Source organism: Candoia aspera, chromosome 8 (genome assembly GCF_035149785.1).
Source record: "Candoia aspera isolate rCanAsp1 chromosome 8, rCanAsp1.hap2, whole genome shotgun sequence".
Taxonomy (NCBI): Eukaryota; Metazoa; Chordata; class Lepidosauria; order Squamata; family Boidae; genus Candoia; species Candoia aspera.
Window position 1 is genome coordinate 47001876 of NC_086160.1, and position 25342 is coordinate 47027217.

General features: G+C 37.9%; 1 protein-coding gene across 1 annotated transcript; it reads right to left on the reverse strand.

Moving 5' to 3' along the window:
* Positions 1 to 1897: 1897 nt before the first annotated feature.
* PLK4 (polo like kinase 4) lies at positions 1898 to 25342 on the reverse strand. Its single transcript, XM_063310669.1, has 16 exons — positions 25191 to 25342; positions 20058 to 20153; positions 19416 to 19511; positions 19221 to 19335; positions 17607 to 18615; positions 17132 to 17232; positions 15317 to 15663; positions 13705 to 13809; positions 12993 to 13095; positions 8769 to 8918; positions 7728 to 7855; positions 7294 to 7382; positions 7041 to 7167; positions 6663 to 6800; positions 5890 to 5996; positions 1898 to 2401 (listed from the first exon to the last, which is right to left on the reverse strand). The coding sequence occupies exons 1-16, from the start codon at positions 25218 to 25220 to the stop codon at positions 2302 to 2304; spliced, it is 2841 nt and encodes a 946-aa protein (XP_063166739.1). The 5' UTR covers positions 25221 to 25342; the 3' UTR covers positions 1898 to 2301.

Consider the following 25342-nt stretch of genomic DNA (forward strand, 5'->3'; position numbering starts at 1 on the left):
TTGTGCAGCACTTGCTGTCATTTACTTGTGGATCATTGATGTGGCACACCTGCAGACCTTTCATGGCACACAAATATACCATGGCACATTTTGTATCAAGATTGATAGGGGTATAGAAAATGGTGAATTCATAAATTGTTTTGTGCATGAGACAGTTGGGATCAGTTGATTGGTCTGAAATGAATAATGAGTTTGGCTCTTAAAATGAAATCGGGATGTTTCATTCCACTAACTACTAAACATGGATGTCTGGGCTGAGGTGTTCATTAGGAAAGTAGTAAGAATGGAGAAAGTCAAAGATAGCAATGGTAGATTGGGAAAGTAGAGAGAAGGGAAGGAAAACATTGGGAAGATTGCACAGCAGGAAGATTGATGGGATGTGCCATGTTGGCCCATTGGCATCTGTGCTGGAACAGGGAAGGGAAAGCACTGGAAGTATATGAGGCAGGCCATTATTCTTTTAGGATATATCACACTGGGAACTTCTAGACGGCAATGTGTACCAGTTTTGACTTACTCACTTTATAAAAATCACTCTAGGCCCCTGCTGGTTTTGTTTCATCCAAAACTGGTACAATAAAAACGATCGAAGATTGGTTCCTGCTGAACCATGACCCACCCAGAATGGTTTGGCAGAATGTGTGTATTTGAAGCTTGAAAAACCATTTTCCATTTTGTGCACACACCTATTTTTTTTGGTTTCTGTTCATTTCTGAGTCAAAGCATAATCAAATAACCTGCACATATATGAAACAGTCTTTATATTTTACATAAAGTATTAGCATTTCCATAATTTTCACTGAAATGTAATGAAAGCTGTCTGCCAATAGGCAGTGAACAATGTAAAAACCAGGACTGTACATTTCAGGTTTGATCTCCAAAAGATGTTTTGCAACATTTTAGAGCAGCTGTGATCCCAGAAACAGATGGGGTTGCTTCAGGGTATAGCAGATAGTTGCTATGTTAGTGCTTTCCTCTACTCTGAAGCACCTTGGAGATTGAAACTAAAGCATTATATAGCCACAATAAAAAATAGTTAAGAAACCATTGATTAAGCTTCTCCTATTACTCATTTTGCAATTTGTGAAACAATCCTTTATTTTACAATAATTTTCACGAAGAAAATTGGAAGTACTTTTGAAAGTCCTCTTTCCACAAAAAAAAAGGGGGGGTTAAAAATTAAGTTTTAGAGGAGAGAAATGGCAGTTAATCCTGTCTGGTGTCATGAAATGTGCTGTGCTATCTCAACATCAGAGGGTATTTTTTTTTATAAATATATAATGTTTCTAGTATACGTGATGTGTGTTTATTGATCAGCTTAATCAGGATTAAGCATAATAGACCTGAATGAAGTAAATATTGTCACATAATTGCTAAGTAGTGAAATCGTAAAGGTCTGTGATGAAGTTTGCCTAATTTTCTTCATATTTTCTTCTCTGACCTGTTTTCTCCTTATTGTAAAACTTTTGCAATTGAGACCCCAGGTTATTGTTTTCTCCAGGACTCTTTCAGAGTTGTGGGAGGGGGGTTTCTTCTTTGAGCATTATCTGGTTTTTTCATATTAATGCAAAGAAGTAAGGCAATACCTCTGTTGGCTCAATAACTTTTTTACTGTATTGGTTCTATTACCCTACTTAAACTTTCAATTTCTTTTTATACTACAATACAAATCTAGAGATAGTTATCTTGTAAAAGAACACCGCCAGGAAAACTTCAGCCACATTAGGTTTCTTTCCCCAATTAAATAATACAACACTAGAACCATGAAGTAAACCTGTTATTTAGTGCATGCCAAGTGTACAAAAGCTTATGCATTCTACTGTAGATGTAGAGTTTTATTAGCAAACTAGTATCACTGTGCATACCTAGACATTTGTGTTAAATAAAGCAAGAGATCTACATTATCACTGCATTTATTTTTTAACACTTTTGCAGGGATATCTCATTAAAAAGTTACAAAAATATAAAACAATCATAAAACAGTACTCTTCATATCTGAAAATAGCATAAAATACAAAGTATTTACAGGCATATATTTCAATAGCAGAGATGTTCTTTTCTTGAGACCTGCAAAAACAACATGCACATATATACATTTGTGGGGGGAAAACAAGATGGTTACAGGATTTTCTATAAATTACATGAAATGCAAATAATTTTGCTTTAATGTTTTAAAAGTAAAACACTTGTACATCAACTATAGTCAGGAAAAACCAGTGTGGGTTTTTTGAGGAAAGTCTACTTTTGAGTATGAAAGGAGTTCATTACCATTAAGTTATTTTGTCATATCCAAACAGTTTGTCAGTGGGGTCCAACTGGATTGGTAAACATTACCAGAATAGATGATAGACAGTGCAACTTTTCTTTGATGAATTCTGGCAGTTTCTCATCTTCTCTATACCTAAGAAAACACAGAAGATCCCAACATTCAACTTTTAATCTTTTGGGCTAGCACTTTTACATCATCCTAGTATGCAAGAAAAGTAATCTTACAGTAAGCAAGAACTGCAATGAATATTTGGGAAGGGACCAAAAGTTATAATGGGCTGTGCTACAGGGTTGTTTTTTTTGGGGGGGGGGAGTATAGGTTTTGGGTAGGGTTTTTTTTGTCTTCTAAACTATGTTAAATTCTAGTATAAGCCTAAAATGGTTTGACAATGGATTCCCAACTTCATGTTCCCATGCAATGAAGGGATAGGAGACGTAATATGTAGTGATATCCAGGATGTTTGCCCTCAGCTTCAAAATGGCTGGAGATCTCTGAAGCACAAGAAATAACCACACAATATTCTCAGGTACTGAAGAGAATTTAAGAAACCTGATATTAATCCACCAGTGAATAACTTGTGGAAGCAGGATCTCCATTTAGGAGGCAGAATTAGCCAGCTATTAATTAAATACTCATGTATCTAAAGATTAAGGAAGTTTTCATCCCTGATCTTGCTGGATGGTGGTAATTTCTAATTCATTCATTCATTCATTTTATTTTCTATCCTGCCTTATTTTTATAAATAACTCAAGGCAGCAAACATACCTAATACTCCTTCCTCCTCCTATTTTCCCCACAACAATAACCCTGTGAGGTGAGTTGGGCAGAGAGAGAGCAACTAGCCCAAAGTCACCCAGCCAGCTTTCATTCATTGACTATATGGACTTGAAATGGGATAACCAATCATTTTGAGCCACATAATACTGGATTTGTGAGAGCATGTGAAAGATGCACTCCTCAAATGACAACCATAGTGGGCATAGCCAGTTACTAAGCACCCATTTTGTGAACTAGCCTCCTAGGCTGTTCTCTCCTGAAGTACCTTTGTGGAGCCCCCAAAACATTCTTGCACTCAATATGTTGGAAGCTGGTGCTTTGCTTTGCAGAAGATCAGCTTTCTAATTTTGTTTTATTAAAAGTCTTTTTAAAAAGTCAGGCAGGTACAGGCATACTGGAATCCAAAGGTATTCTCCTCTTGGATTAAAGGTTGTGATTTAGGGTTATTGCCTTATAAGAAATTAGTTTATAAATGAGACTTGACCTAATGATTTAAATCACGGTTTTAGGACAAAAGCCAAGGTATAAAAAATAAAATAAACACCAGTTGTATGCTATAGTTGTTTTTACAAATACAGAACCACAAACTAGCCAAATTTAATCTACTGTACACTGCAAACATAACTTGTGGTCTGTATGATACAAACACAAAAAATAGGGTTGAGTGAACCATAGTTATGTTAACCATAAATAGGCTTTATTTTCTTCACATTTCTCCTGTGCAAATATATTTTAAATATGGGAAGTTTCTAAAATTGATTCCTCAATGGATGTTTGAGACATCAGGGGTTTTTGTTGTTGTTTAGTTTGGGACGCGGTGGCGCTGCGGGCTAAACCGCTGAGCTGCCAATCGGAAGGTCGGCGGTTCGAAACCGCGCAGCGGGGTGAGCTCCCGTTGCTAGTCCCAGCTCCTGCTCACCTAGCAGTTCGAAAACATGCAAATGTGAGTAAATCAATAGGTACCACTTCGGCGGGAAGGTAACGGCGTTCCGTGTCGTCATGCTGGCCACATGACCCGGAAGTGTCTACGGACAATGCCGGCTCTAAGGCTTAGAAACGGAGATGAGCACCGCCCCCTAGAGTCGGACACGACTGGACTTTACGTCAAGGGAAACCTTTACCTTTACCTTTACCTTAGTTTGGCATGCAAACACAACCACTAGATGAGTTTGCACATAATTGTAGAACATATGATTTCTTCATGCGAGTATATGCATGTTGTAACTAAGCAGTCACCCAGTCACCACCCCCAAGAAAAGGCAGGAGGAGTCAACCACAATTTAGTTAACTTCACTAGGAGATTCCTATTTTGTCATTATATACAAATCAGGAACTGTGATTTTAAATAAATTCGTTTGTCTAAGAATTAAGAGCTTAACAATTTTGGGTTAGAGTTCTTGTAGTTTGCTTTAACCACATTTCCTGGTCTATGCATAAACTTCACAGATTGTTTCTATCATTCCAATGGGGGGGGGCATGCAAATACAGCATTCACTTCAACTCACATTTCAACACATGGCCACTAATGGGTTTATATTCTAAGTTTACAGTTTTCCTAGTCTTTTCATGAAAATGACTTTTCAGAACATGAAATATCCCACCTCAAAGCTGGAGATTACTGTATAATTGGAGGACTGTTCATTTCTTACAATTATTGATAATATGGTCAGGTGAAAAGATTGAAGCAAACTAGCTTACAGCATAATATGCATAACATGAGCTTTCAAAAAGATGGCTCCAGTACTCTTGGAAGACGTTTGCATGCCATGCTCCCAAGGATGGCCTAATTACTTTGTTCAACTCAGCCTCTGAATTAGTTCAGTATTAAAGGGGAAGCAAAATCAAAACTATGTTTCAGGGCAGTCTAGATTTAATTTTCCATTTAAAAATTGAATCATAATGATGACATTGAAAAAATATAATTTTGGTATTTGAATAACTTGACATTTAATTTTTTTTTTAATATACACACAAAAAAAATTCTTTATTCTTTAATGATTTTCCTGTTTTTATTGTTTTTTTCCCCTTTTTTCCCTCTCTTAATTTTAGGTAGTTCAGGTTAATTTTTCTTTGTTAAGCATATAATTTATTATTTAATAGGGTTTTTTTTCTGTCAAGGTATTATTATATTAGTAATATTGTTATAAAGTTTATATGTAACATTAATATGGAATGCCTTTTAAGAAATTTTAATTATAACATTTAAAAAATAATAATATAGATGTAGCAATACAACAGATACTTGAATTGATGAAAAACAAATTGAAAAAGTAACAAAAAATCAGGATTTGCAAATTGAAGTTTTAATATTTGAAAGTTTTTATCAAAATTGACACCACTGACTTTGCAAAAAATCACCTTGCTTAGAATTTTCCGCACAGTACTAAAAAGATACCTCCACAATCCCTATGCTCTTGCTTAAAAAGGTAAAGGTTTCCCTTGACATTAAGTCCAGTCGTGTCCGACTCTAGGGGGCGGTGCTCATCTTCGTTTCTAAGCCGTTAGAGCCGGCGTTTGTCCGTAGACACTTCAGTGGTCATGTGGCCGGCATGACTAAACGGAACGCCGTTACCTGCCCGCCGAAGTGGTACCTATTAATCTACTCACATTTGCATGTTTTTGAACTGCTAGGTAGGCAGGAGCTGGGACTAGCAACGGGAGCTCAACCTGTCATGCGGATTCAAACCGCCGACCTTCCAGTCAGCAAGCTCAGTAGCTCAGCGGTTTAATCCGCAGTGCCACCCCGTCCCATATGCTCTTGCTTAGAACCCAAATAATCAGAAAATATAAAATCTAAAGACTTATCTGTTGGAGGAATACTTAATAACAAGACTGATACCCACCTAACTGTGTTACCGGCCGGAGATGTATATGTAATAGAGGAAATGCCAGCCTGAGCAACCAACTGGGATCCATCATTAAACTGAACCCATACAGCTCCACTTGTCAACTGACAGAAAGAAAAATATAAATCCACACAGTGAAGTCAGTAAAATAGCTCCTTTACATATTCACTCATCAAGGTCTGATTATCACGAAATGATCCCACATTGTAAAGCTATTACTTCATATACAAATGGTTTCATAATTAGGACCTGGAGTCAGGCTTAAATGAGAGGCAATCTTCGTATATATTGGCTACAAAGTACTAATCCCAGCCAGCAGCATTAAACAGTGCCTGATACATAGTGGTTTGGTCTCAGAGCAGTAATTTGTTCAGAGAAATAACTCATTCCATTGGAGAAGAGAAAAATTGGATGGATGGAAATCATTGTATCCATTTTTTAATGCAATGCAAATAATGCTGCCTACAGTTTAGGCAATGTGTAATCAGATTTTTGGCTAATTATATACTGGTTCATGCACCTACTCATGTGCAGAGTAATTCTGACAATTTTTATGTATGGGCACATCCCAATCTCAAGTGCAGTAAGAAACTTAATACCTAGTGTTGTGTTCTACTGTTAACTACAGCCTAATCTGCAAGTATCAAAATATGGGGAGAGAGAGAAGAGTTACAGCTTCACAGATCAACTTGTAACTTCCTCTCTCCTCCGTCTTCATCATAATCATATAAAACGTATTGGATTTTTTTCTGAGTGAATTACAAACTAACCTGAGAAGCCCAGCCAACATTCTTTACGAAGACAGACTTCAGCAATTGTGCTGAATTTGGAACACAGTCACCAGGGCTACCAGAGGAGCTCTTTGATTCAGTTGTAGCTTCTGTGAATGCAGATCCTTCATAGCACATCTAGAAGGCATCCATGGAAATAGAAGATTGCAGTGGATCAAACTTTGCCAGAGGTTTCAGTGTTTAACAAGATCATTTAATTTCTCTAGATATATGCCAAGAATTCAATCCTGTCATCCATGCAACCCAACACTATTGCTCAGGTCTTTCTTGGACAGCCACCAAGATTAAAATTTAACTTTATAGTATACTTCTTAAAATCTTGTAATAAAAGAATGATCTATACATGGGCTTACTTACAGGTAGGTTAATATTAGAGGCCTGAGTTGATGCTTCAGATCTGGCAACATCTTTCTTCAAAGCTGCATTCATCAAAGATGGGGCTATGCTTGATAAAGCTTTTGGAGATTCAGGATTTCCTGGTTTACTGAGGTGGAAAAAGGATATATTTAGCTCTATACAAAAGCACAAATGAAAATCTCTGTGAAAAAATGTTGGCCATGTGAGAAGCATTTATATTGGAAAATAAAGAACACCAAATGTGACAGCTTACCGACCAACAATAATGGGGAAAAATGGAACACTTTCACTTCTTTCTTCTGCCAAAATGGCAGTTTCTAGTGCAAGGCAAATGCGATGAGCCTATATTAGAAAAAGGAAATACATACTTACAGGCACATTAAAAATTACATTGAAATGTGCTAATGCCTTTAAGATGGAACAAGAGCATAGTAGACAGGAGCAATACCAATAGAAAGTACTGATAATTCTATTAAAAAGGTATTTTAAAGCTTCTATCTCAATTTATTAAAACTGACTGTTTAACAGTCGAGACAAATTATTTTTCACTGATTCATCCCCCTAAATGTCTACCACAACTTACGGTTTTTCATACACAAATATGGAGTGGGAACAAAACAAAGAAAGATAAACTGGAAAATGCTGTTTCATTACTTCCACCTTTTAAAATATATAAACAATATTCACCTCATTTGCATGATCCACATATATTTGTATATCCTTCTGTAAAATTTCATTTTCTTCTCTTACAGTATAGGCTTTTCCAGATTTTTCAATTATTCGTATTGCTCCTGCTGCCTTGTGTATTTTTGCCCCTAGGAGGAAAAAAAATGATCAAGCACAGGAAATGTGCTGTCATTCTACTGGATGTATACTAGAAGAAAAAACACACATTTGAAAATTTCCAACTGTTTAATATTATCCAGTACCAGAATAAAACCCAATGCAGTTTGCCAGCAGAATAAATATCATGGGAAAAAAAATCCTTAGAATGCAACTTTCCTACTGCCTTCAAAACCTCCTCCAGAAAGTTGCATAGAAATAGATGCTCTCTTTTTCAACATTAGATCATGGCTAGGCAACCTTCTACTGTAATGGGTATCAGCTCCAAGTGGACATTTCAGGGAAGAAGGCTGAGAACTGAAGCAGGACGGGACTATATGGCACTTTTGAGTGGAATTAAAGTTCGGTGGATTGAAGTCCTTTTAAAAAAAAGTAGATTAACTATGCTTCCCATCTCAAAAAGGCAAGTCTCCTGCCAGTTTTCAGCAGTCATGATCATAGGAGGTTCTGAAGGCCACTTAAAGGGGCTTTGGATTACACACAGCGGTGTCAATTGAATGCAGAAGTCCGTCAAGAAAAAATGTAAATATTAACACTTGTTTAATTTTCAAACAATTAAGTTTTATAATACTTATAATCACTTACGAATATTACAATACAATAAATTCCTTAAATAAATAAAAATCAGTCTCCAATAAAAGCATAGGAAGAACATATTTAGTGATGCCACGTATACTACAGCCAAAACTCAAATATTTCATTTCAATTCTCAGATTTTTTTTTTAGAAGAATTTGGTATATTTAGTGTACGATGAATTGATTAATGGAATTCATACACACACACACACATATATAAAAGAGCTATAAGCACTATAGAGACATGGTCAACTAGTAATTTAATTACAAAATTAAGGGAAATGTGCAGAACAACTGAAGGACACATACCATCATAAAAACAAATTTCCACATCTGCAGGAGCAGAATTTTCCATCAACATGCACTTGGCATATCTTGTATAGAAGGTGACTTTAGGTGTTTTGGATCTTACCAATTGCACAAATTTGGCAGCATACTGATACTTTTTCCAGTACTTCTCTAAAAGAAACAAAAGGTTTAAAGTCGTTATAGTTCTTTTTACTTATAAAACAAGCTAATTCCATCTTGATTTTAAGCTCTGCTTATCACAAGCTAAGAAAAAAGAAAATCAGTTTTTCCATACTCTCTCCATCCCCATATGGATCATCATCCAACATTTCATTTCTATTCTTTCCCTTGTTTTGATAAACCCCCTATGAGCCATAATTCCAAACATTATTCACACATAGGTGTATGCTTATGTATTGCTGGTATTTTAAACTGGTAAGAAGATGCACAAATCATTGTGGCAACCTTACTTATTATAGAGACAACATGTGGCAGTCAACTTCAAACAACTCGGTGCCTACTAAAGCCACTTGAAAAAGCTTCAAACAAGTTGCTAGAATAAATAAATCAGCCTCCAGGAATTAATATGCAGCAAGCCCTCTTGATACATCATCCGTCTGGGGACTTGACCTGCCCCAACCTTGCTGATCTTTCTAAGGCCTTAAAGACCTGATTTTGCTACTGACCTGGGTATGTGGTTAAGCCCATATCACAGCTACTTCAATTGATGTGCTGGTTGGTTTTCTACCTTGGCTGCCATATATGTTATTGATTTGTTATGTTTTAATTCTGTTTTTAAATATTGTTACCTGCCCAGAGTCATGTATTTGAGATGGGTAGCCTACAAATTGTGGAAGGAAGGAAGGAAGGAAGGAAGGAAGGAAGGAAGGAAGGAAGGAAGGAAGGAAGGAAGGAAGGAAGGAAGGAAGGAAGGCAGGCAGGCAGGCAGGCAGGCAGGCAGGCAGGCAGGCAGGCAGGCAGGAAAGGCAGGCCGGCCAATGAGATGATTGTCAGGCAGTTCTAATAGGGTGACAGAACTGTAAAAACGTAAAGTTATTCCTGGAGACCAGTCAAGATGGCAAGCATCTGTCCAAAGAATTATAGCAGGTGGGGGGAGTTGAAGCAGAGGTGAGTGTGGCAGGGTAGGAGAAGCATGAGGTCCTGGCCTAATGACAGCTTGATCCTGGCCTAATGACCACAACCTGGACTACTAGAACTGCCATCGCTAAGTGGTGCAGTCATGTGATATTTCACCTAATGACCACTTAGTGACGGAAATGCCAGTCCCAATTAGTTCAAGGACAGTATTAACAAAAGTTCTTTAATAACGTTTAATGTCTATTGCACTATCTAACAATATAGTTTAATATTCTCATTGAAAAAAAAGAAAGACTATTTTAATATTCAGGTTTAGTACTGCCAAGCAACACAGGCTGGCTAACAAGTTGCTATGGCACTAATATACAGGTAGTCCTTGACTTAAGACAGCAGTTAGGGCTGGAATTTCTGTCACTAAACATTGCAGTCATAAAGCGCAACTGCATCACTTAGCAATGGCAATCCCTGCAGTCCTGATTGCTGTCATTAAATGAATCCCATGGTTGTAAGGTGGGGCAACTTTCTGCCAGCTTCCCACAACCAAACCCAGTGGAGGAACCAGAAGGAAATTGCAAGTCCCAGACCCACAGGCAGGTTAGTGTCTGCTGCAGGGTGGGGGAGCGAGCGAGCGGGTGCGAGGGGGAGGGTCGGTGAAGGTCAGGGAGGGAGTGCAAGAAGCACGGCTCATGAAGGGTGTGAAATGTGTGAGAGGTGCCGCGCAGGTTGGGTTTGGTGTCCGAGGGGGTGTGCAAGGGGCACGGTGCGGGTTGGGTGCACGCAAGAGGCACGGGTTGGGGAGGGTGTGTGAGAGGCACAGCGTGGGTCAGGGAGGGTGTGAATGAGAGGCACCATGTGGATCGGGATGGATGTGCAACGGTGTGTGCAAAAGGTGTGGGTCAGGATCGGTGCACATGAAAGGTGTGAGTAGGAAATAGTGAGCAAGAAGTGCCAGTGGGTCAGGAAGGGGTGAGCGAGAGGCACCACATGGGTCAGGGAGGATTGGGGAGGGTGCGAGGGGGTGCACAAGAGGTGCCATGTGGGTTGGGGAGTTTGTACGGGGGAGGCAGTGCGGCACAAGCGCAGGGAGGCCAGGGGAGAGTGTGTGGGTGGGGGAGACTTACCCCAGTGACTTGCAACCTTCCCTGCCGGCTTCCCCATTGACTTTCTGGGGAAGCAAGCAGGGAAGGTTGCAAATAGTGATCACGTGATCATGGGGTGCTTGGCAACTGGTCATAAGTGTAAGCGGGTTGCCAAGCACTCAGATCATGATCACATGACCATGGGGATGCTGGGACGGCCAGAACCACCATTCAGCGACATCATAACTTCAAATGGTCGCTGACCAAATGTTTGTAGGTTGAGGAATACCTGCACCAAGATTTCAGTAAACTGAGTATTTATATTCAAATCCATTACATTATTCTCATATAAAATTTCAAGCAAACTTCTATTTTTTAAATTTAGGTTACAGAACATTACCATCATTTTTTAATTGTGTCCAATTCTTGGAGACTGTCTAGACAAGTCCCTGAAGTTTTCTTGGCAAGTTCTTCAGAAGTGGTTTGCCATTGCCTCCTTCCTAGGGCTGAGAGAAAGTGACCGGCCCAAGGTCACCCAGCTGGCTTTGTGCCCAAGGCGGGACTAGAACTCACTGTCTGCCGGTTTCTAGGTCACCCAGCCTTTCTCAACCTTTTGACCCTGAAGGAATCCTTGAAGTATGTTTCAGGCCTCGGGGAACCCCTGCACATTCAGGCTCAAATATAGGCCGGAAGTTACAAAATTATTATATTTGTTTCATGGGTAGGCCTGTATATATGTATTAACAATGCTCTTAAACTAAAGAATTAAGCTTACCTCTTTAATGTGAAGTTGCCCAAATTTGAAATAATTTTTTAAATAAATTGGGGTCTCCCAGGGAACCCCTAGTGACCTCTTGCAGAACCCTAGGTTTCCACAAAAACCTGGTTGAGAAACTCTGCCTTGACCACTATACCAGATTGGCTCTCAATTACTGTTATTATGGTGCTGTAATTTGTAATGCAGTGAAAACCTAATTCTTGAAATACATACCTGACATTTATAGTATGCTGATATTAAAATATAATTTGAATATAATGATTAGCACAGATTTTTTAAATATGTGTAGACTTGAAAATATCTCATATTACATTTCCCATTTTAGGGGGAGGGGGAGTCTGGGTTTTTGAGCAGTAATCGTACTTCAACTACCAGTGGTGTACCCAGCACAGATCCCAAGGAATACAAGAACATTACTTATTTTCTCCCATATCATGCCAATCTCGTTGTTCTGAAGATGATTTGAAAACGTTCTGGAAATAAATTTTCCGAAAGAAGAAATGATTTGTCTGTTTTGGACATGATCCAGCCCTAGACAGCTGAATTATGTGGTCCAGAACTTGTTGACATTTCCTAGAATATTCTGTCCCCAGAATACATACTACTATGACTTCATTTTCCATAGCAGTTTATTATTCAGTATGGGAAGAAGATAATTCAAATGCCACCTTGACCATGTGAATTAGTTACCTTAGGAATTAATAATGTTCTTGACACACTTTACCTAAACTTTTCCATCCCAAAAGAAAGGGAAAGAAAACAGGAAATAAAGAATATTTTGGAAGCGCAAAATCAGTGACAGATCAATGCTTTTAAAAAGCTACTTATTTGAATGGGAGGTAATTCTGTCTTTCAAAACAGTTAAGGAAAAAACTTTTTAAAGGTGCGTATATAATTATAGCATCTTTTATCAAAAGCCACCAGTATGCAAGTGAATGGGTTTAGAATACATATAAATATTTGGTTTGATATATACATAGAGATACGTCCATATATATATCTGCTGGTACATAGGATGATAGAAAACTGAATGAGCTGAGAAAAAAAATGGACATTTATCAAGATTACACTGCACATACTATAACTTTGTAAGACATCACTGTAAACCATAATTCTTTAGATTACTGGTTTCTCCTCAACAAGCAGTGTACTAATACACTCTCATCAATCACTCCAACTTGTTCCTGGTTTTGTTCTGTGCCAGCCTGAATCCTGTCACAAATTCCATCCAAAAAAATGTGTTCTTAATAGAAAAAAAATGTCTAAATGTCTCAAAGAAGTTACCATTACCTGGCAAGTTGTCAAAGCTATATACATTTAGGTGCTCAGGAGATGATGGTGGTCTGTCATTAAGAGGAACACCTATTCCTTCATTTGGATGGTAAACTGTGACCTTAAGATATATATACAAAAAGCACAGTCTCATTAAACTAAATTATACAGTAAACAACAGTTACATAATAAAGGCTACTGTAAATTAAAATTGCCATATGTTCTTAGTTCAAATTAATTTTCTGAAGAATGGTTTGCTATCTTTACTGACCAAGATCATCTGCAAATGTTACAACTACAGATTCAGGGATTTTAAGATCAAACTTAATCAAATCAGAGGCTATTCCGTGAACACTACTCAAAACAGTACTTTTATATTGAAAGCACAATTTAAGTCATGTTGAATAAATCACAACTGGCTGGATTCATCAACAATACAAAACCATACACGATTATTTATAAGATATGATTAAATAAACCTGTGGCTGGATTGATACTATACATAAACAACATTATGGTTTAATATAATATGTGATTCCTATCCCAGATCATATAGAATAGGAGGAATAGTCAGTTTTAAAGTATATAACTTTGTGCATGTATTTTTCCATGCAAATCATGAAGAAAACTTAGCAAATATCTTCAGCTGAATTCTACATAATATGGTAATATTGGCATAAATGCAGTTTTAGTAATATTCAAATTAGAAAGAATAGAAATTACTACTTACCTCACTTCCATTACAAGATATCTTTAGTACTTCTTTTACAAACTCCTGTGAATTATATTCCTTTAGAAATTCCATACATACTGCTCCTGTATCTAGAATACTCACCTAGAATATATGATGAAAATCAACAAAATAGTTTTTGCAAGAAATCTAAAGAAAAACTTCCTTCACCAAATATGCATCACATCTGTAGAGCTAAAAAGTCATTTATATAATACTATATAACGCTATCAATCTGAAAAGAAAAAAATCCTTTCGTATCATTGAAAAACAATTAGGGTTATGTGATAACCAAAGTACTGGACATGTATACTAGGAGGAAAAAAGGAGATAATCAGTAGAAAAATAATGCTATGAGAGGTAAACCAAGAGAGTTAAACTAAATGAGAGGGAGAAAGAAATAAAGCAACAGCACTCAAAGACAGAAGTAAAATTAAAAATTAAGGACTGACAAGCATCCCTTTAAGTCCAATAACTGAACTGGAAACTGTCTAAAACCAGTTATATTTGTTGCTGTTATACCAAAAAATAGTGACTAAATGCAACAAAAATATGCAAAAGAGATTATACCAATGTTATGTCTTTTAGACACTGAACCTGAACAGGAAATGTATTTGCATAATGATGCCAGGTCCACCAACACAGATGGTATTCTAAGTATTCCTCTGTGGACTTACTTCTCAATTCCTATTTCCACTGACAGAAATCCTATAGAGTACAGGTTTAGTTAGCAGTGGGAACTAACTACAGGTAGCCCTCGACTTACAATGACAATTGGGACCAGAATTTCCATCACTAACTGATTGTAAAGTGCAACCGCATTGCTTAGCAACAGCAATCCCTGCAGTGCCGGTTGCCATTGTTAACTGAATCCTATGGTCATTAGGCGAGGCAACTTCCTGCTGGCTTCCCTCAACCAGGCTGCAAATCCCAGGCTGGCAGGCAGGTAAGTGGCTGCTGCAGGGTGGGGGAGTGACAGGGTGCAGGGGAGGGCTGGGGAAGGTGTGTGAGAGGCACTGTATGGATCACGGAGGGTGCACGAGGGGTGCTGTGCAAGTTGGGGAGGGTGCGCAAAGGTGCATGACAGGTGCTGTGTGGGTTGCAGAGGGTCAGAGGGTGTGCGAGAGGTGCCGTGCAGGTTGGGGAGGGTGCCCAGATCGCGATCACGTGACTTTGGGGTTGCTGGGATGGCTGGCACTCCAAGGACCAGTCATAACCACCATTTGTTCAGCACCATCATAACTTCGGTCACTAAACGAATGGTTGGAGGTCGAGGACTACCTGTATGCACACTTTGCTCGTCAGCAACAGTGTTGATTGAAGCTACCATTCCATTCCTTGTATCTACTGTATCACTTGTGCCCATCTAGTTTAATCCAATGTAACTATGGAGCTAGTCACAGCTAGTAAACATTTGCGGTTCAGTACTTCAGAAGAGAAAATGAATGTTAATCATAAACATTAGCTTATACTGTAGCAGTTTAAAGACATTTAAACAAGCTTATGTTTATAATCACATTATTTTTTAATTAATTCCTATAATCATTTTATTTTTATATTTTACTTTCTATTTCTGCAGAGCTGTTCTTTTGAAATGCAACAAAGCACTTACCACAGCATTTTTTGTTTTCTGTCTTATCGGTTTTAGTCTATGAGCACTCAGAGGAGATACGATATTTCGCAGGAGAGGTTTTGGGTGTCCATACTGTGGCTCTTTGTCTCTGTTTTTGATTTCAGACACAAGGTGGAGACCAAATGCAGGTGCTAGCAGGGCCTTTTCAGCTTTACTTGGAAGTCCAGTGATGTATTTTTTAAATTCTTGTGGTCCCATAGTTGGTGCAGAATCAGGAGAACTTTTACCTTTTGAACCATTTCTTGCTCTTTTTAGAGTCTCTTGAGGCATACCAAGATAGACCTGACAATCTCCATTTATATTATATGATGGTTCTGATACCTGAGCTGAAGTAGCAAAATAATATTTTAATTATTTTGGAAATGCATTCTGTTATGGGATTTGTCCTTAAAGAACAGAAAGGAGGAATAAGTTTTCTTCTAAAGATAAATGAGGTTAAACCTTTCATAACTGATGCAGCATATAATTTTAGTCTACATTAAGTCTCTGATTCAAATATGAAATGTTCAACAAAGTTCAATTCCACTTAAATTAAATTACCTGATTAAGGAAGTGTATGTTATTATATAACTGGAAAACTAGGCATCCTTCCGTATAAACAGTTTTCCTAAGTATCAGAGCCAAAGAACAGCAATAATATCTTTATTTACTGAGAATTTGAGTTTTAATTTTCCTGTGTTTAGCATGTACACGCCCTTGCCAGATTTTGGTCAGTCTCTTGCATTAGAAAACACCAAATTATATGTGTTCTTGCTTTCAAGATAAGCATATGGATAGGGAGTGGTGAAAATCAATCCCATCCACTGTCCTGATAAAGTGTATGAATTACCACATCTTCCCCTTCTGTCAAAGTACTTCTGTCAGAGACACAATTAAAAACAAAAATGGAAAAGAACATTATCCAAGGATTCAGATAATCCTAACTATATATCCTTAGTTACAATTCCCTAAGGGATTCCTATTAATTAAAAATGTTTAACTACTGTAGTGTTAAATTACAGCTGTATTTTTGTATTCTTTCAATGCATGATGTAATGTGATACAGTGGAAAGAAAACTCCTCCTTCCCTTCTGTTCCTGTTATTCTTTTCCCCCCTCTCACATACAAACTAATGCTAATAATCACTTGCTGTTTTTATTACATATATTTCCAGGCAATAACTAAGCTGCTTGAAGATATCATAAAAATGAAGTTTTATTTTCAAAAGATAAAAAATATATTCCTCAAGTAAAATAACAAATATATCTTCTAAAGACAGATGATGCACAATTCTAATTCTTGCTGAAAGAGTAGTTACTACCCTTATTCTCTTATTTTCAAATTACAACTTGGGATTCAGTTAAGGATGAATAAACATGTCTCATCTCAGACATAAAGACAGGGAGAAAAAATTATGTCCCCCTGTGATCCCCTCTAACCTATATGTAAGTTAATGGTTCCTGCAACCCTTTGAGAAGAATAAAGCAACTCATACTAATGTTATGATGTAATATCAAACTTGCTATCCTGTCCCAACTGCAACTTACTGTAATGTTGTAATACATGCATGCATGAACACAACTGCTGCACACAACAGGCTTAGAACAGCAACTTCCTCTTTCTATAGAGCAGATTTACTCTTTAAAACAACCTGTCCCATATTCTCTAACCCCTTTACAAAATGATTTTTATATTTTAATCTTTTACATTGTTATTGGATATGCACACAAAGTCCTTGTTCAAATTTTCATTATCATTATTCAGAATTATCAGTTTTATACAAATTCAATGGACTCAGATTAAATAAATCCATACCACCAAGCTGCATATTTCCAAGCCACTGCTGCATTGTTTCAGCTTGACCCTTCAGTTCTAAGAAACCAGTGCTGGCCTTCATTGGACAGGGAAAATCTGAACTAAAGACAAAATACTTATAAGCACTCTCCGTTAAAATGTACACAAATAACTTACTGATCACTAAACATATATTTACTTAATGGGCTAGATTATAAATCAACATAATACAATATAAAGAGTTATTTCAGACAGTAGTTATATTTCAAATTGATAAAGAGGTTGCTTATTTCTTTAAACCAGTTAAGTTTTTCCAGTTTGTCCAACTACTGAACTGTGATTGGATACAAACTGAAATTTTGTGAATGTTTCTAGTATTACATCTGCACTGAAAGTACTAGCAAACCAGATTCTAAACCATTATTTAGCATTGTGTAAAAAAAAAAAAGGCATTATATTATAGAGAACCCAATCAAAATAAGAGTTCAATTTTTACCAAGGCTGTTGTTTTACAGGTGATGATAAATGCTTTTCCACTGAGTCACAGTTGGTGGGATGCTCTTCCTTAAATACAATTGGAAAATCACTATAACAATTTGTAGGAGAAAAATCTTTTCTATTTTCTATTAGTCCTTGTCTCGGTTTTGGGAGGATTTCCAAGGAATGGCACCTTTCCACTTGACTTGATATTCCTGAATTCTGACTGTGAGATGTGCCTGATCTTTCAGAGGAGTGTGCCCTCCTGAGGTAGCGTGAATGAGGTCTTTCTTCAATTAGTGGCATTGTTCTTCCCCTTCCAAGTCCCTGGTTGTTATGAGTACAGTTTCCACAGCCAGTTGCGACATTGTTAGCACTCTTATGTTTAGGAAAAACTGTCATTTTGTTGGGAAGTGGATGCTCGACTAAAAGTCTTTTCTTCTCTTTTAAGCAGCCACTTGTACTGACACTGGGAGAAGCAGTAGAAGCTGTAGAAATTGTGGCATTTCCACTGTCCATTGAATCTTCTACATTTCCTAAATCTTTACTTCTTACTGTCCTACCATTGGACATAAAAGGATGATCCAATACAGATGAAAGGCTTAAACGATCTGCTGGGTTTTTTCGAAGTAACTGATGAATGAGATCCTGAGCTTCTCTTGACAAAAACCCTGGCATTTCATAATCTGCCAGTACAACTTTGCTCAAGGTGTTCCTTACTGTATCAGTATCAAAAGGTGGCTTTCCAGCCAGAAGAGTAAAGAACATACATCCTAAAGACCAGACATCAGACTCAAGCCCATGTGCACTTCTTGTGGCTATTTCTGGAGAAATGTAATTTGGAGTCCCACACATTGTATAATGTTTTTCATGAGGCATTTTCAGTTGTGTTGCAAGTCCAAAATCCGCAATCTTGATATTCATGTTGTTGGTGAGTAAGAGATTAGAGAGTGTAAGATCCCGGTGGAGTATTCCATGGGAATGCAGATACAACATCCCTGTAATAATCTGATGCATGAAGTTCTGAACTGTATAGAACAAAGGGAGATGTAGGATGCTTTAAGTCTTTCTCATACCAAATATATATCTTACACATTCAGTGAGAAAGCTGACATGTTCACAGGACTCACAAAGCCAGGATTCAAGAAAATCCCAGACTTAACATAAAAAAGCTAAGTGCTGAGGCATGCAGCATATAATACTTACTACATATGCCTTCTGCTAGTGCAAAACAAACCAGAATGATTTATTTACTTATATACCCAAATTAAAAGCTTTTGATTTGTACAAGGGAGGAAAGAACCAAAATTCAGTTCAGACTACATACAAAACAATGTCTGATTTTTTTCTCTGAAACTCTGTCATTTTCTTTTGCGCAAATATTACCAGTAGTGAAACTTTGAAACTGAATTGTTTCTTAAACTGAGCAGTAAATCAATCAATCTATATTAGTTATGAAAAGTACATCTGGCTCAGTGTACAAATTTTCAACAGTTTATATTTACATTTCATGTAAATGCATTGCAGTATTTGGAAATTTCAATTTCTGAACTTAAATGCAAGTAAGGATTTTTTTACTTAAAAGTTTTAAAATATATTTATTTTATATACAATTAACATATAGCAATCCTACCTTCTTCTTCAGAAAACTGGATCTTTCTATTTTTTAAATATCTGCTCATTTCTCCATTATGACACATCTCTAATATCAGGTATACATAGTTACTATCTTCAAAGTAGTTATACAACTAAGGAAAAAAAACATAAAAGATTACAAAAAGTTAAAGCTTAATTATAGATGTTTCAAGTTCTAAGGATAATTCCTTACCTCAAGTATGGAGGGATGCTTTAGTTGACAATGAATCTTCACCTCATTTTGTACCCTCTGTACCATTCCAGCTTTGTGCATAGCCTTTTTGTCAATCTAAAAAGATAACAAATCTTTTCAGCTCATATACAAAAGTGAAAATAACTGTCCATTGACACAGAAAGAGCAAACACTAAAGTGTAACGGTATAATGAATAATAACACTATTATTTCAAATACAAATTGCTTTATTACTCTTAAGCCACAGTTTTGAATGACTCTTGGTGCTAGAATCAAAAGTTCAATCACAGGGAAGCACATGCACTGAATAAAATGGGCATTACTTCCAGGTAAATATTGTTAGGATCTGGATATACCTATGGAAATACATTGGATTTTCTCATAAAACAAAAGCCAACTGCAAAGTTACATCTTATCATAAAAGCATGGCTTGGCTGTTGTTGCAGAAGGATAACATTCAAACAAGTAGCACCTTAAAAACTCTACCAATGACAGGTCCTAATCAGAAACCAAACTGGTGCAAATAAAAGAGTATCAGGATGTGAAATATGGAATTTACTAGCCTATTAGATGTGAAAAGGTATGGCTAAACCTTTTAAATGTTTAAATGGCATTCTAAGTTCTGCTCTGCTGGCCACTTACCATTTTAATAGCCACTTCAAGCCCAGTTTTCAAGGATACAGCTCTGTATACTCCTGCAAAGGAACCCTTGCCCAAAAGGTTCCCCACCTTGAAATCCTATGAATGGAAAAAAAAAACCCTATTATCCTTTTTTGTTTACAACATATTAGCCACTTTTTTTTAATATGCTACATACACATTTTCCCATTCTGCAGTGATTTTTTTTCAGAGAACTGAGAAAAATTGTATGTATTACAATTTAAGTAATAGTTTAACATAATTTTAATCTTTACTTCAAAAAAGTATACAGTGAAATGTTTTTAAACAAATAAAGGTGAGGCTAAGTAAGTATGTTATGATGCTGGAAGAAAGAATTGCTGTGTCCCAGGGCAAAGTTAGCAGATACAACTATAACTAGAAAAAAACTGAGCCTAGGTCCAAGTCTACAAAATTCTTGTTCTACAGAATTCATAGTATCCCTGGCTTCACAACTTTTATTACTCCATAGACTTTTCAAAAGTTGGCAACAAAATCATTCATCTCTCTCCCCACTTGCATTAATATGAGGTAAAGACTTAAAGGAATTCAGCCTAGTCTTGTAAGCTTACATGTAATTCCTGATGTTTTTGTAATGTAAAACACTTGTTCCTTCCACCTTCTCCACTTCTTGCAGGTACAACCTCCCTCCCTCCGCACAACTTCCTGGTATGCACGTTCGCTATCCCCGTCCAAAACAGAACTATCCCGCCCGCAATATGCAGAAAAATCTTTAGGCATCTTAGAGGCGTTTTTGATTAGGCAATCTTATAAACGTGTTAATAACAGCAATAACTATAATGACGAAGACGCTACAACTCTGTCTTCTCCAACAATCGGCGCCTACTCGGCGGGTGCCCTACCTTAATGGAGTTCTCACAAGGCAAGCAGTGGGACATGCCGGCGTAGGACGCGACGTAGCTCGGCAGAGGAGAGAGCAGAAGACTGAGAAGCCACTGCGGCATCCTGCCCGGGAGTCGCACCCACTAAGAGGTCTGAAGCAGACTCTGTGCAGACGGGCGACCTTGCCGCCCTTTCTCCCGCTTCCAAGGGAGACGCGGCTTCCATCACCCGCTGCCATAGCAGCAGCCAAGGAAATACTCCGGTGGGCGGCAAGGCTGAGCACCCTCCCTGCCCCTCGGGATCCCGCGGCGATTCACTCTATTGCCGCCCGGCCAGGGAGTCGGGAACACCAAGCCTATTCATCTTTATCTGGGAGCGAGCCCTCGAACAGAAAGGACTGGACTGAGTCACGTTATCTCAATATCTCAGGACGGTGGCCTAGAGAATTCTTCACTCTGAAAACAAACCCAATGACTTAAGGAACGTTCTGATTTCCCTTCTTCCCCACCACCCCTCGAAAAGAAGCAAGCGCCTGAACCCATTTGGAGCAGAAACTTTAATCTGCTACACGCGCATTTGAAGAACTTCAGATTAGGATACGTTCTTTAAAGCTTTGGTAAAACAGACTTTTCTAAAGAGATTTACATCTTCTTTTTTTAAGCGTAACCTGTCTTTCTAATGTTTAAAGGAAGGGGTTTTTTTCCCCTTTTCTGACTCTACTTGGATGTCATTTAAACTGTAAAGCACTCTGAATTTAAGAATGGGATGGACTATAAAATATCAGGGCTAGAGCTATGATTAGCTAGAAAGTATTATAAGGATAAAACAAATATTTATGTAAGGTTGATGGCTGATTTTTTAAAAAACTCAAACTAAATACTCTTCATAGTTTGATCAACAATTCTGTCAAGTGCTGCAGGCACTACTAGAACACAATTCTGGATAACTGACAACATTCATATCGTGAACATACTCCCCAATGTAATGGCTGGATTACAAAGGCTATGTAACTATACGCTAAATCAAAGGGTACAGTAAGCACAAACGACATTCCACCTGCATTTTCAACAGAAATGTCTAAGAGAAAATCTACAAGAGAATCTGTCAACATTGCTCCCTGTTCCAGTTAAAGCAATGGGCAAAAGTTTTAACATAAAACAACTCCTTACACCATTATACAATTGCTATAGATTTTGTAGTGCTGACTGATAGATATGTGATATCAGTGTGCACAATCCTACAAAGAATCCAGTTTTTGCTATAAGCTCTGATTTGAGAGATGAGCTTTCAGGATGCTACTGCAATTGCTGATCACATTTTCCCAAGTGATCAGCCATTTTTTTAACTACTAAATAGCCTGAAATACAATCAAATTGCAACTTTGTTTTTAGACACAAGGATAATACTTTTGAATTTGATAATGTTGTGAACAATTATTAGTATTTTGTGTAAGTACGTTATGCTATTTTGTTTTTTGTTATATTGCTACAATTGCACATCTCTAGGTGGCGCACAAACCCAAATTATAAAACAGTGAAAACATAAAACCTGATCATAATACCTGTACTCATAAAAGAAATCAGTAGAAGATTAAAACAGGACAATGCAAATCAAATAGGTTGAAAAGTGTGTATGTCATCTTTTAAAGCCTTATCACAACAGGTGCGCTTTCATGGCTTTTTGAAAGATGACTGAAAGGGGAATTATTTGTTGCACTATTTACATAAATAAGAATCTGTAAGAGATCCTTGCAAGGTGCTTCTAGAATTACAGACTGAACAGATGAGCATTACCAAAGGTAATATTAATATCACATAAACATATGTTCCTCAGTAATATTTAATCTTATATCTTTTACTCATACACAATCCCTGTCAGCATAAGCTGGTGTGTATACACACAAATTATAAAATACTAAACATTTTTAGGACAGTTACGGAATATTACAGCTTGGTCTTTGGTGTCTAATTGCAAATAGAGGTTTGTTGGTTTGTTTTATAGACCACCAAGCCATACATAATTGAGACAAATGCACACATATATTTCCTGTGGAGTATTTTATCTTAGCCTGCTTTCTTTTCCATTTCTCATCACTTTCAGAAATAGCAATATCTTACAGCTTGTAATATGCAGAGAAATAATAGATCTGAGACAGTAGGAATGTTACTATCTACCCAGACTTACCCCTGGAAAGGCATTGTTATCTAATACAGCAATGAAGGCTTCACATTCAATCTCAGAAAAGAAGAAGGATTCAGAGTGTATTGCAGTAGGAAAGGCAAAACCTGTCTGCAACAGCCTAAAGCAGCTATGTCTCTTCCTGGGATTGTACGTAGCTGCTTTAAGCTGTTCCAGATAGGTGCTGTGTTTGGTCTCCAAAGAACCTTTTAGAAATGGAATATGAAGTATTATACATGAGTGGCATAAGAATTCAGAAAAACTGAAAGCAACTTCTCACATTTCTGCCTATTTATTGACTCTGAAACAATGGTAGGTGGCCAAGGAAGGCAGCACAGTAACTGAACTGAATTGATAGCAAATCACTTAGTCCCATAATATTTGAAGAGATTAACTTCTAGGCAAGTCTGTGCAGAACTGCAACTGTAGATTCAGGATCATGCCTTTGGAAGCTACAGTCCTATATACATTTAAAGTATTCCTCTTGATGCTTAAATGTAGGTTTCTCAACCCAATTTTCTGAGTTCCCAAGGCATACTGAACCATAAACTAACCATACCAGGTTGCTCCACAGAACATGCTGGACTAATATGTTGTTGACTACTTTGTGGCTCAGTGTAGTCAGTGTGAAGGTGAAAGGTCCCCTGTGCCATCACTGAGTCATGTCTGACCCTTTGGAGGGACGCTGCTTTTGCGACGTTTTCTTGGCAGACTATAGCGGGGTGGTTTGCCATTGCCTTCCCGTCATCACCTTCCCCAGCAAGCTGAGTACTCATTTTACCGACCTAGGATGGAAGGCTGAGTTGACCTGAGCTGGCTACCTGAGAGTCCAGCTTCCATTGGGATTGAACTCAGGTCATGGGGAGAGTCACTGTACATCAGCATAATTTACCTCCAAGAAGGTAAGATATGTGCTGGTTGAAGGCGCCTAGCTGACCTTGGCTGGCTGAAAAAGTTAAGGAAGATTCAACCTGGTTAATACTTGGATAGGAGAGCTCCAAGACATCCCAGGACTATAGGCTAAACTAGGAAATCAAACATATCAGAAAGCAATGGCAAACCACTTCTTTATTGTTGCAAAAACAATAACAACATGGATGTGTCCATGAGTTCACAGGGGTCAAGCCTGACTTAGACCAGAGGTTTCATTTATACACCAGTTATGGCTAATTCAACAAACCATAGTTGAACAAGATGGTTTACTGTGGTATGAAACTTGTCAAGGACTTAATGAGGGTTATGATATAATTTAGTACATAGAATGGTTAGGTGTAATTCGCAATTATCTAAACTGAATATTAATGTTGAAAAATTGAAGGCATGCTTCATAAAGCACTTCTATAATCAAATAGGCCATGAGGAATAAATATAGGCATGTTGTTACTGCGAATGAATTCCTTCCAGCATGGGATAATTTGTACAGGCTTACTGGACTGCATAGATGTTAGATGCCGAACTTGTTTCCATTGTTGTTGTTTTTTAACCTCAGAGGATATTTTGGAATTGGGTGTAAATTTTGCTCTCTTTACAAAGGGTAGTCCTTTGAGGTTAAAAAACAACAATGGAAACAAGTTGGGCATCTGACATCCGTGCAGTCCAGTAAGCCTGATCTCGACTGATCCCAAAAATGTTAAGCAAGGTGAGACTAGGAAGTTGAAAAAAGTATCTGGGAAGAAGGCAGTGGCAAATCACTTCCGTACTATTCCTAGAAAACAGAGATGCGTCCACGAAGTTACCGGGAGTTAAGCTCGACTCGAAAACGACGTTACTTTTTAAAACACGTTTTGGATCACACCCAACTGTCCGTTTATGCGTGGCTGGAAGTTCTCTACCACAGAAAAACTCAAGAAATATCCCTTTCCTATGTAAGGGACCGGGACCGAGAACTTTGATCGCCAATTGTGTTCTGCAGGGGTGGGGCTTTCGCGCCGCCGCATCTGTCATGATAGGTGAGAGGGGACCACTGGATTACTCAGAAACCCTGCCTTCCCTCGACCGGATAATGGTTGAGCGCAATCTTTCTCCAAGGAGCGAATGGCGAAGTCCGGTCCTTTTTCCCTGCCCCGCCCCGCCCGTAGGGTAATGGCCATTCCGCACCTCAATCTTCTCGCCGATGCAGGTCGCCATGGCGAAGGTGGTGCGCTCACTCCTTCGCGGTATCCGTTACCACTATCGCATGACCACCTAATCTGCGTCCTTCTCGGTAGTGCTGTCGGTCCACAGGCCTGTCCATCCCCGCTATGGGGGTC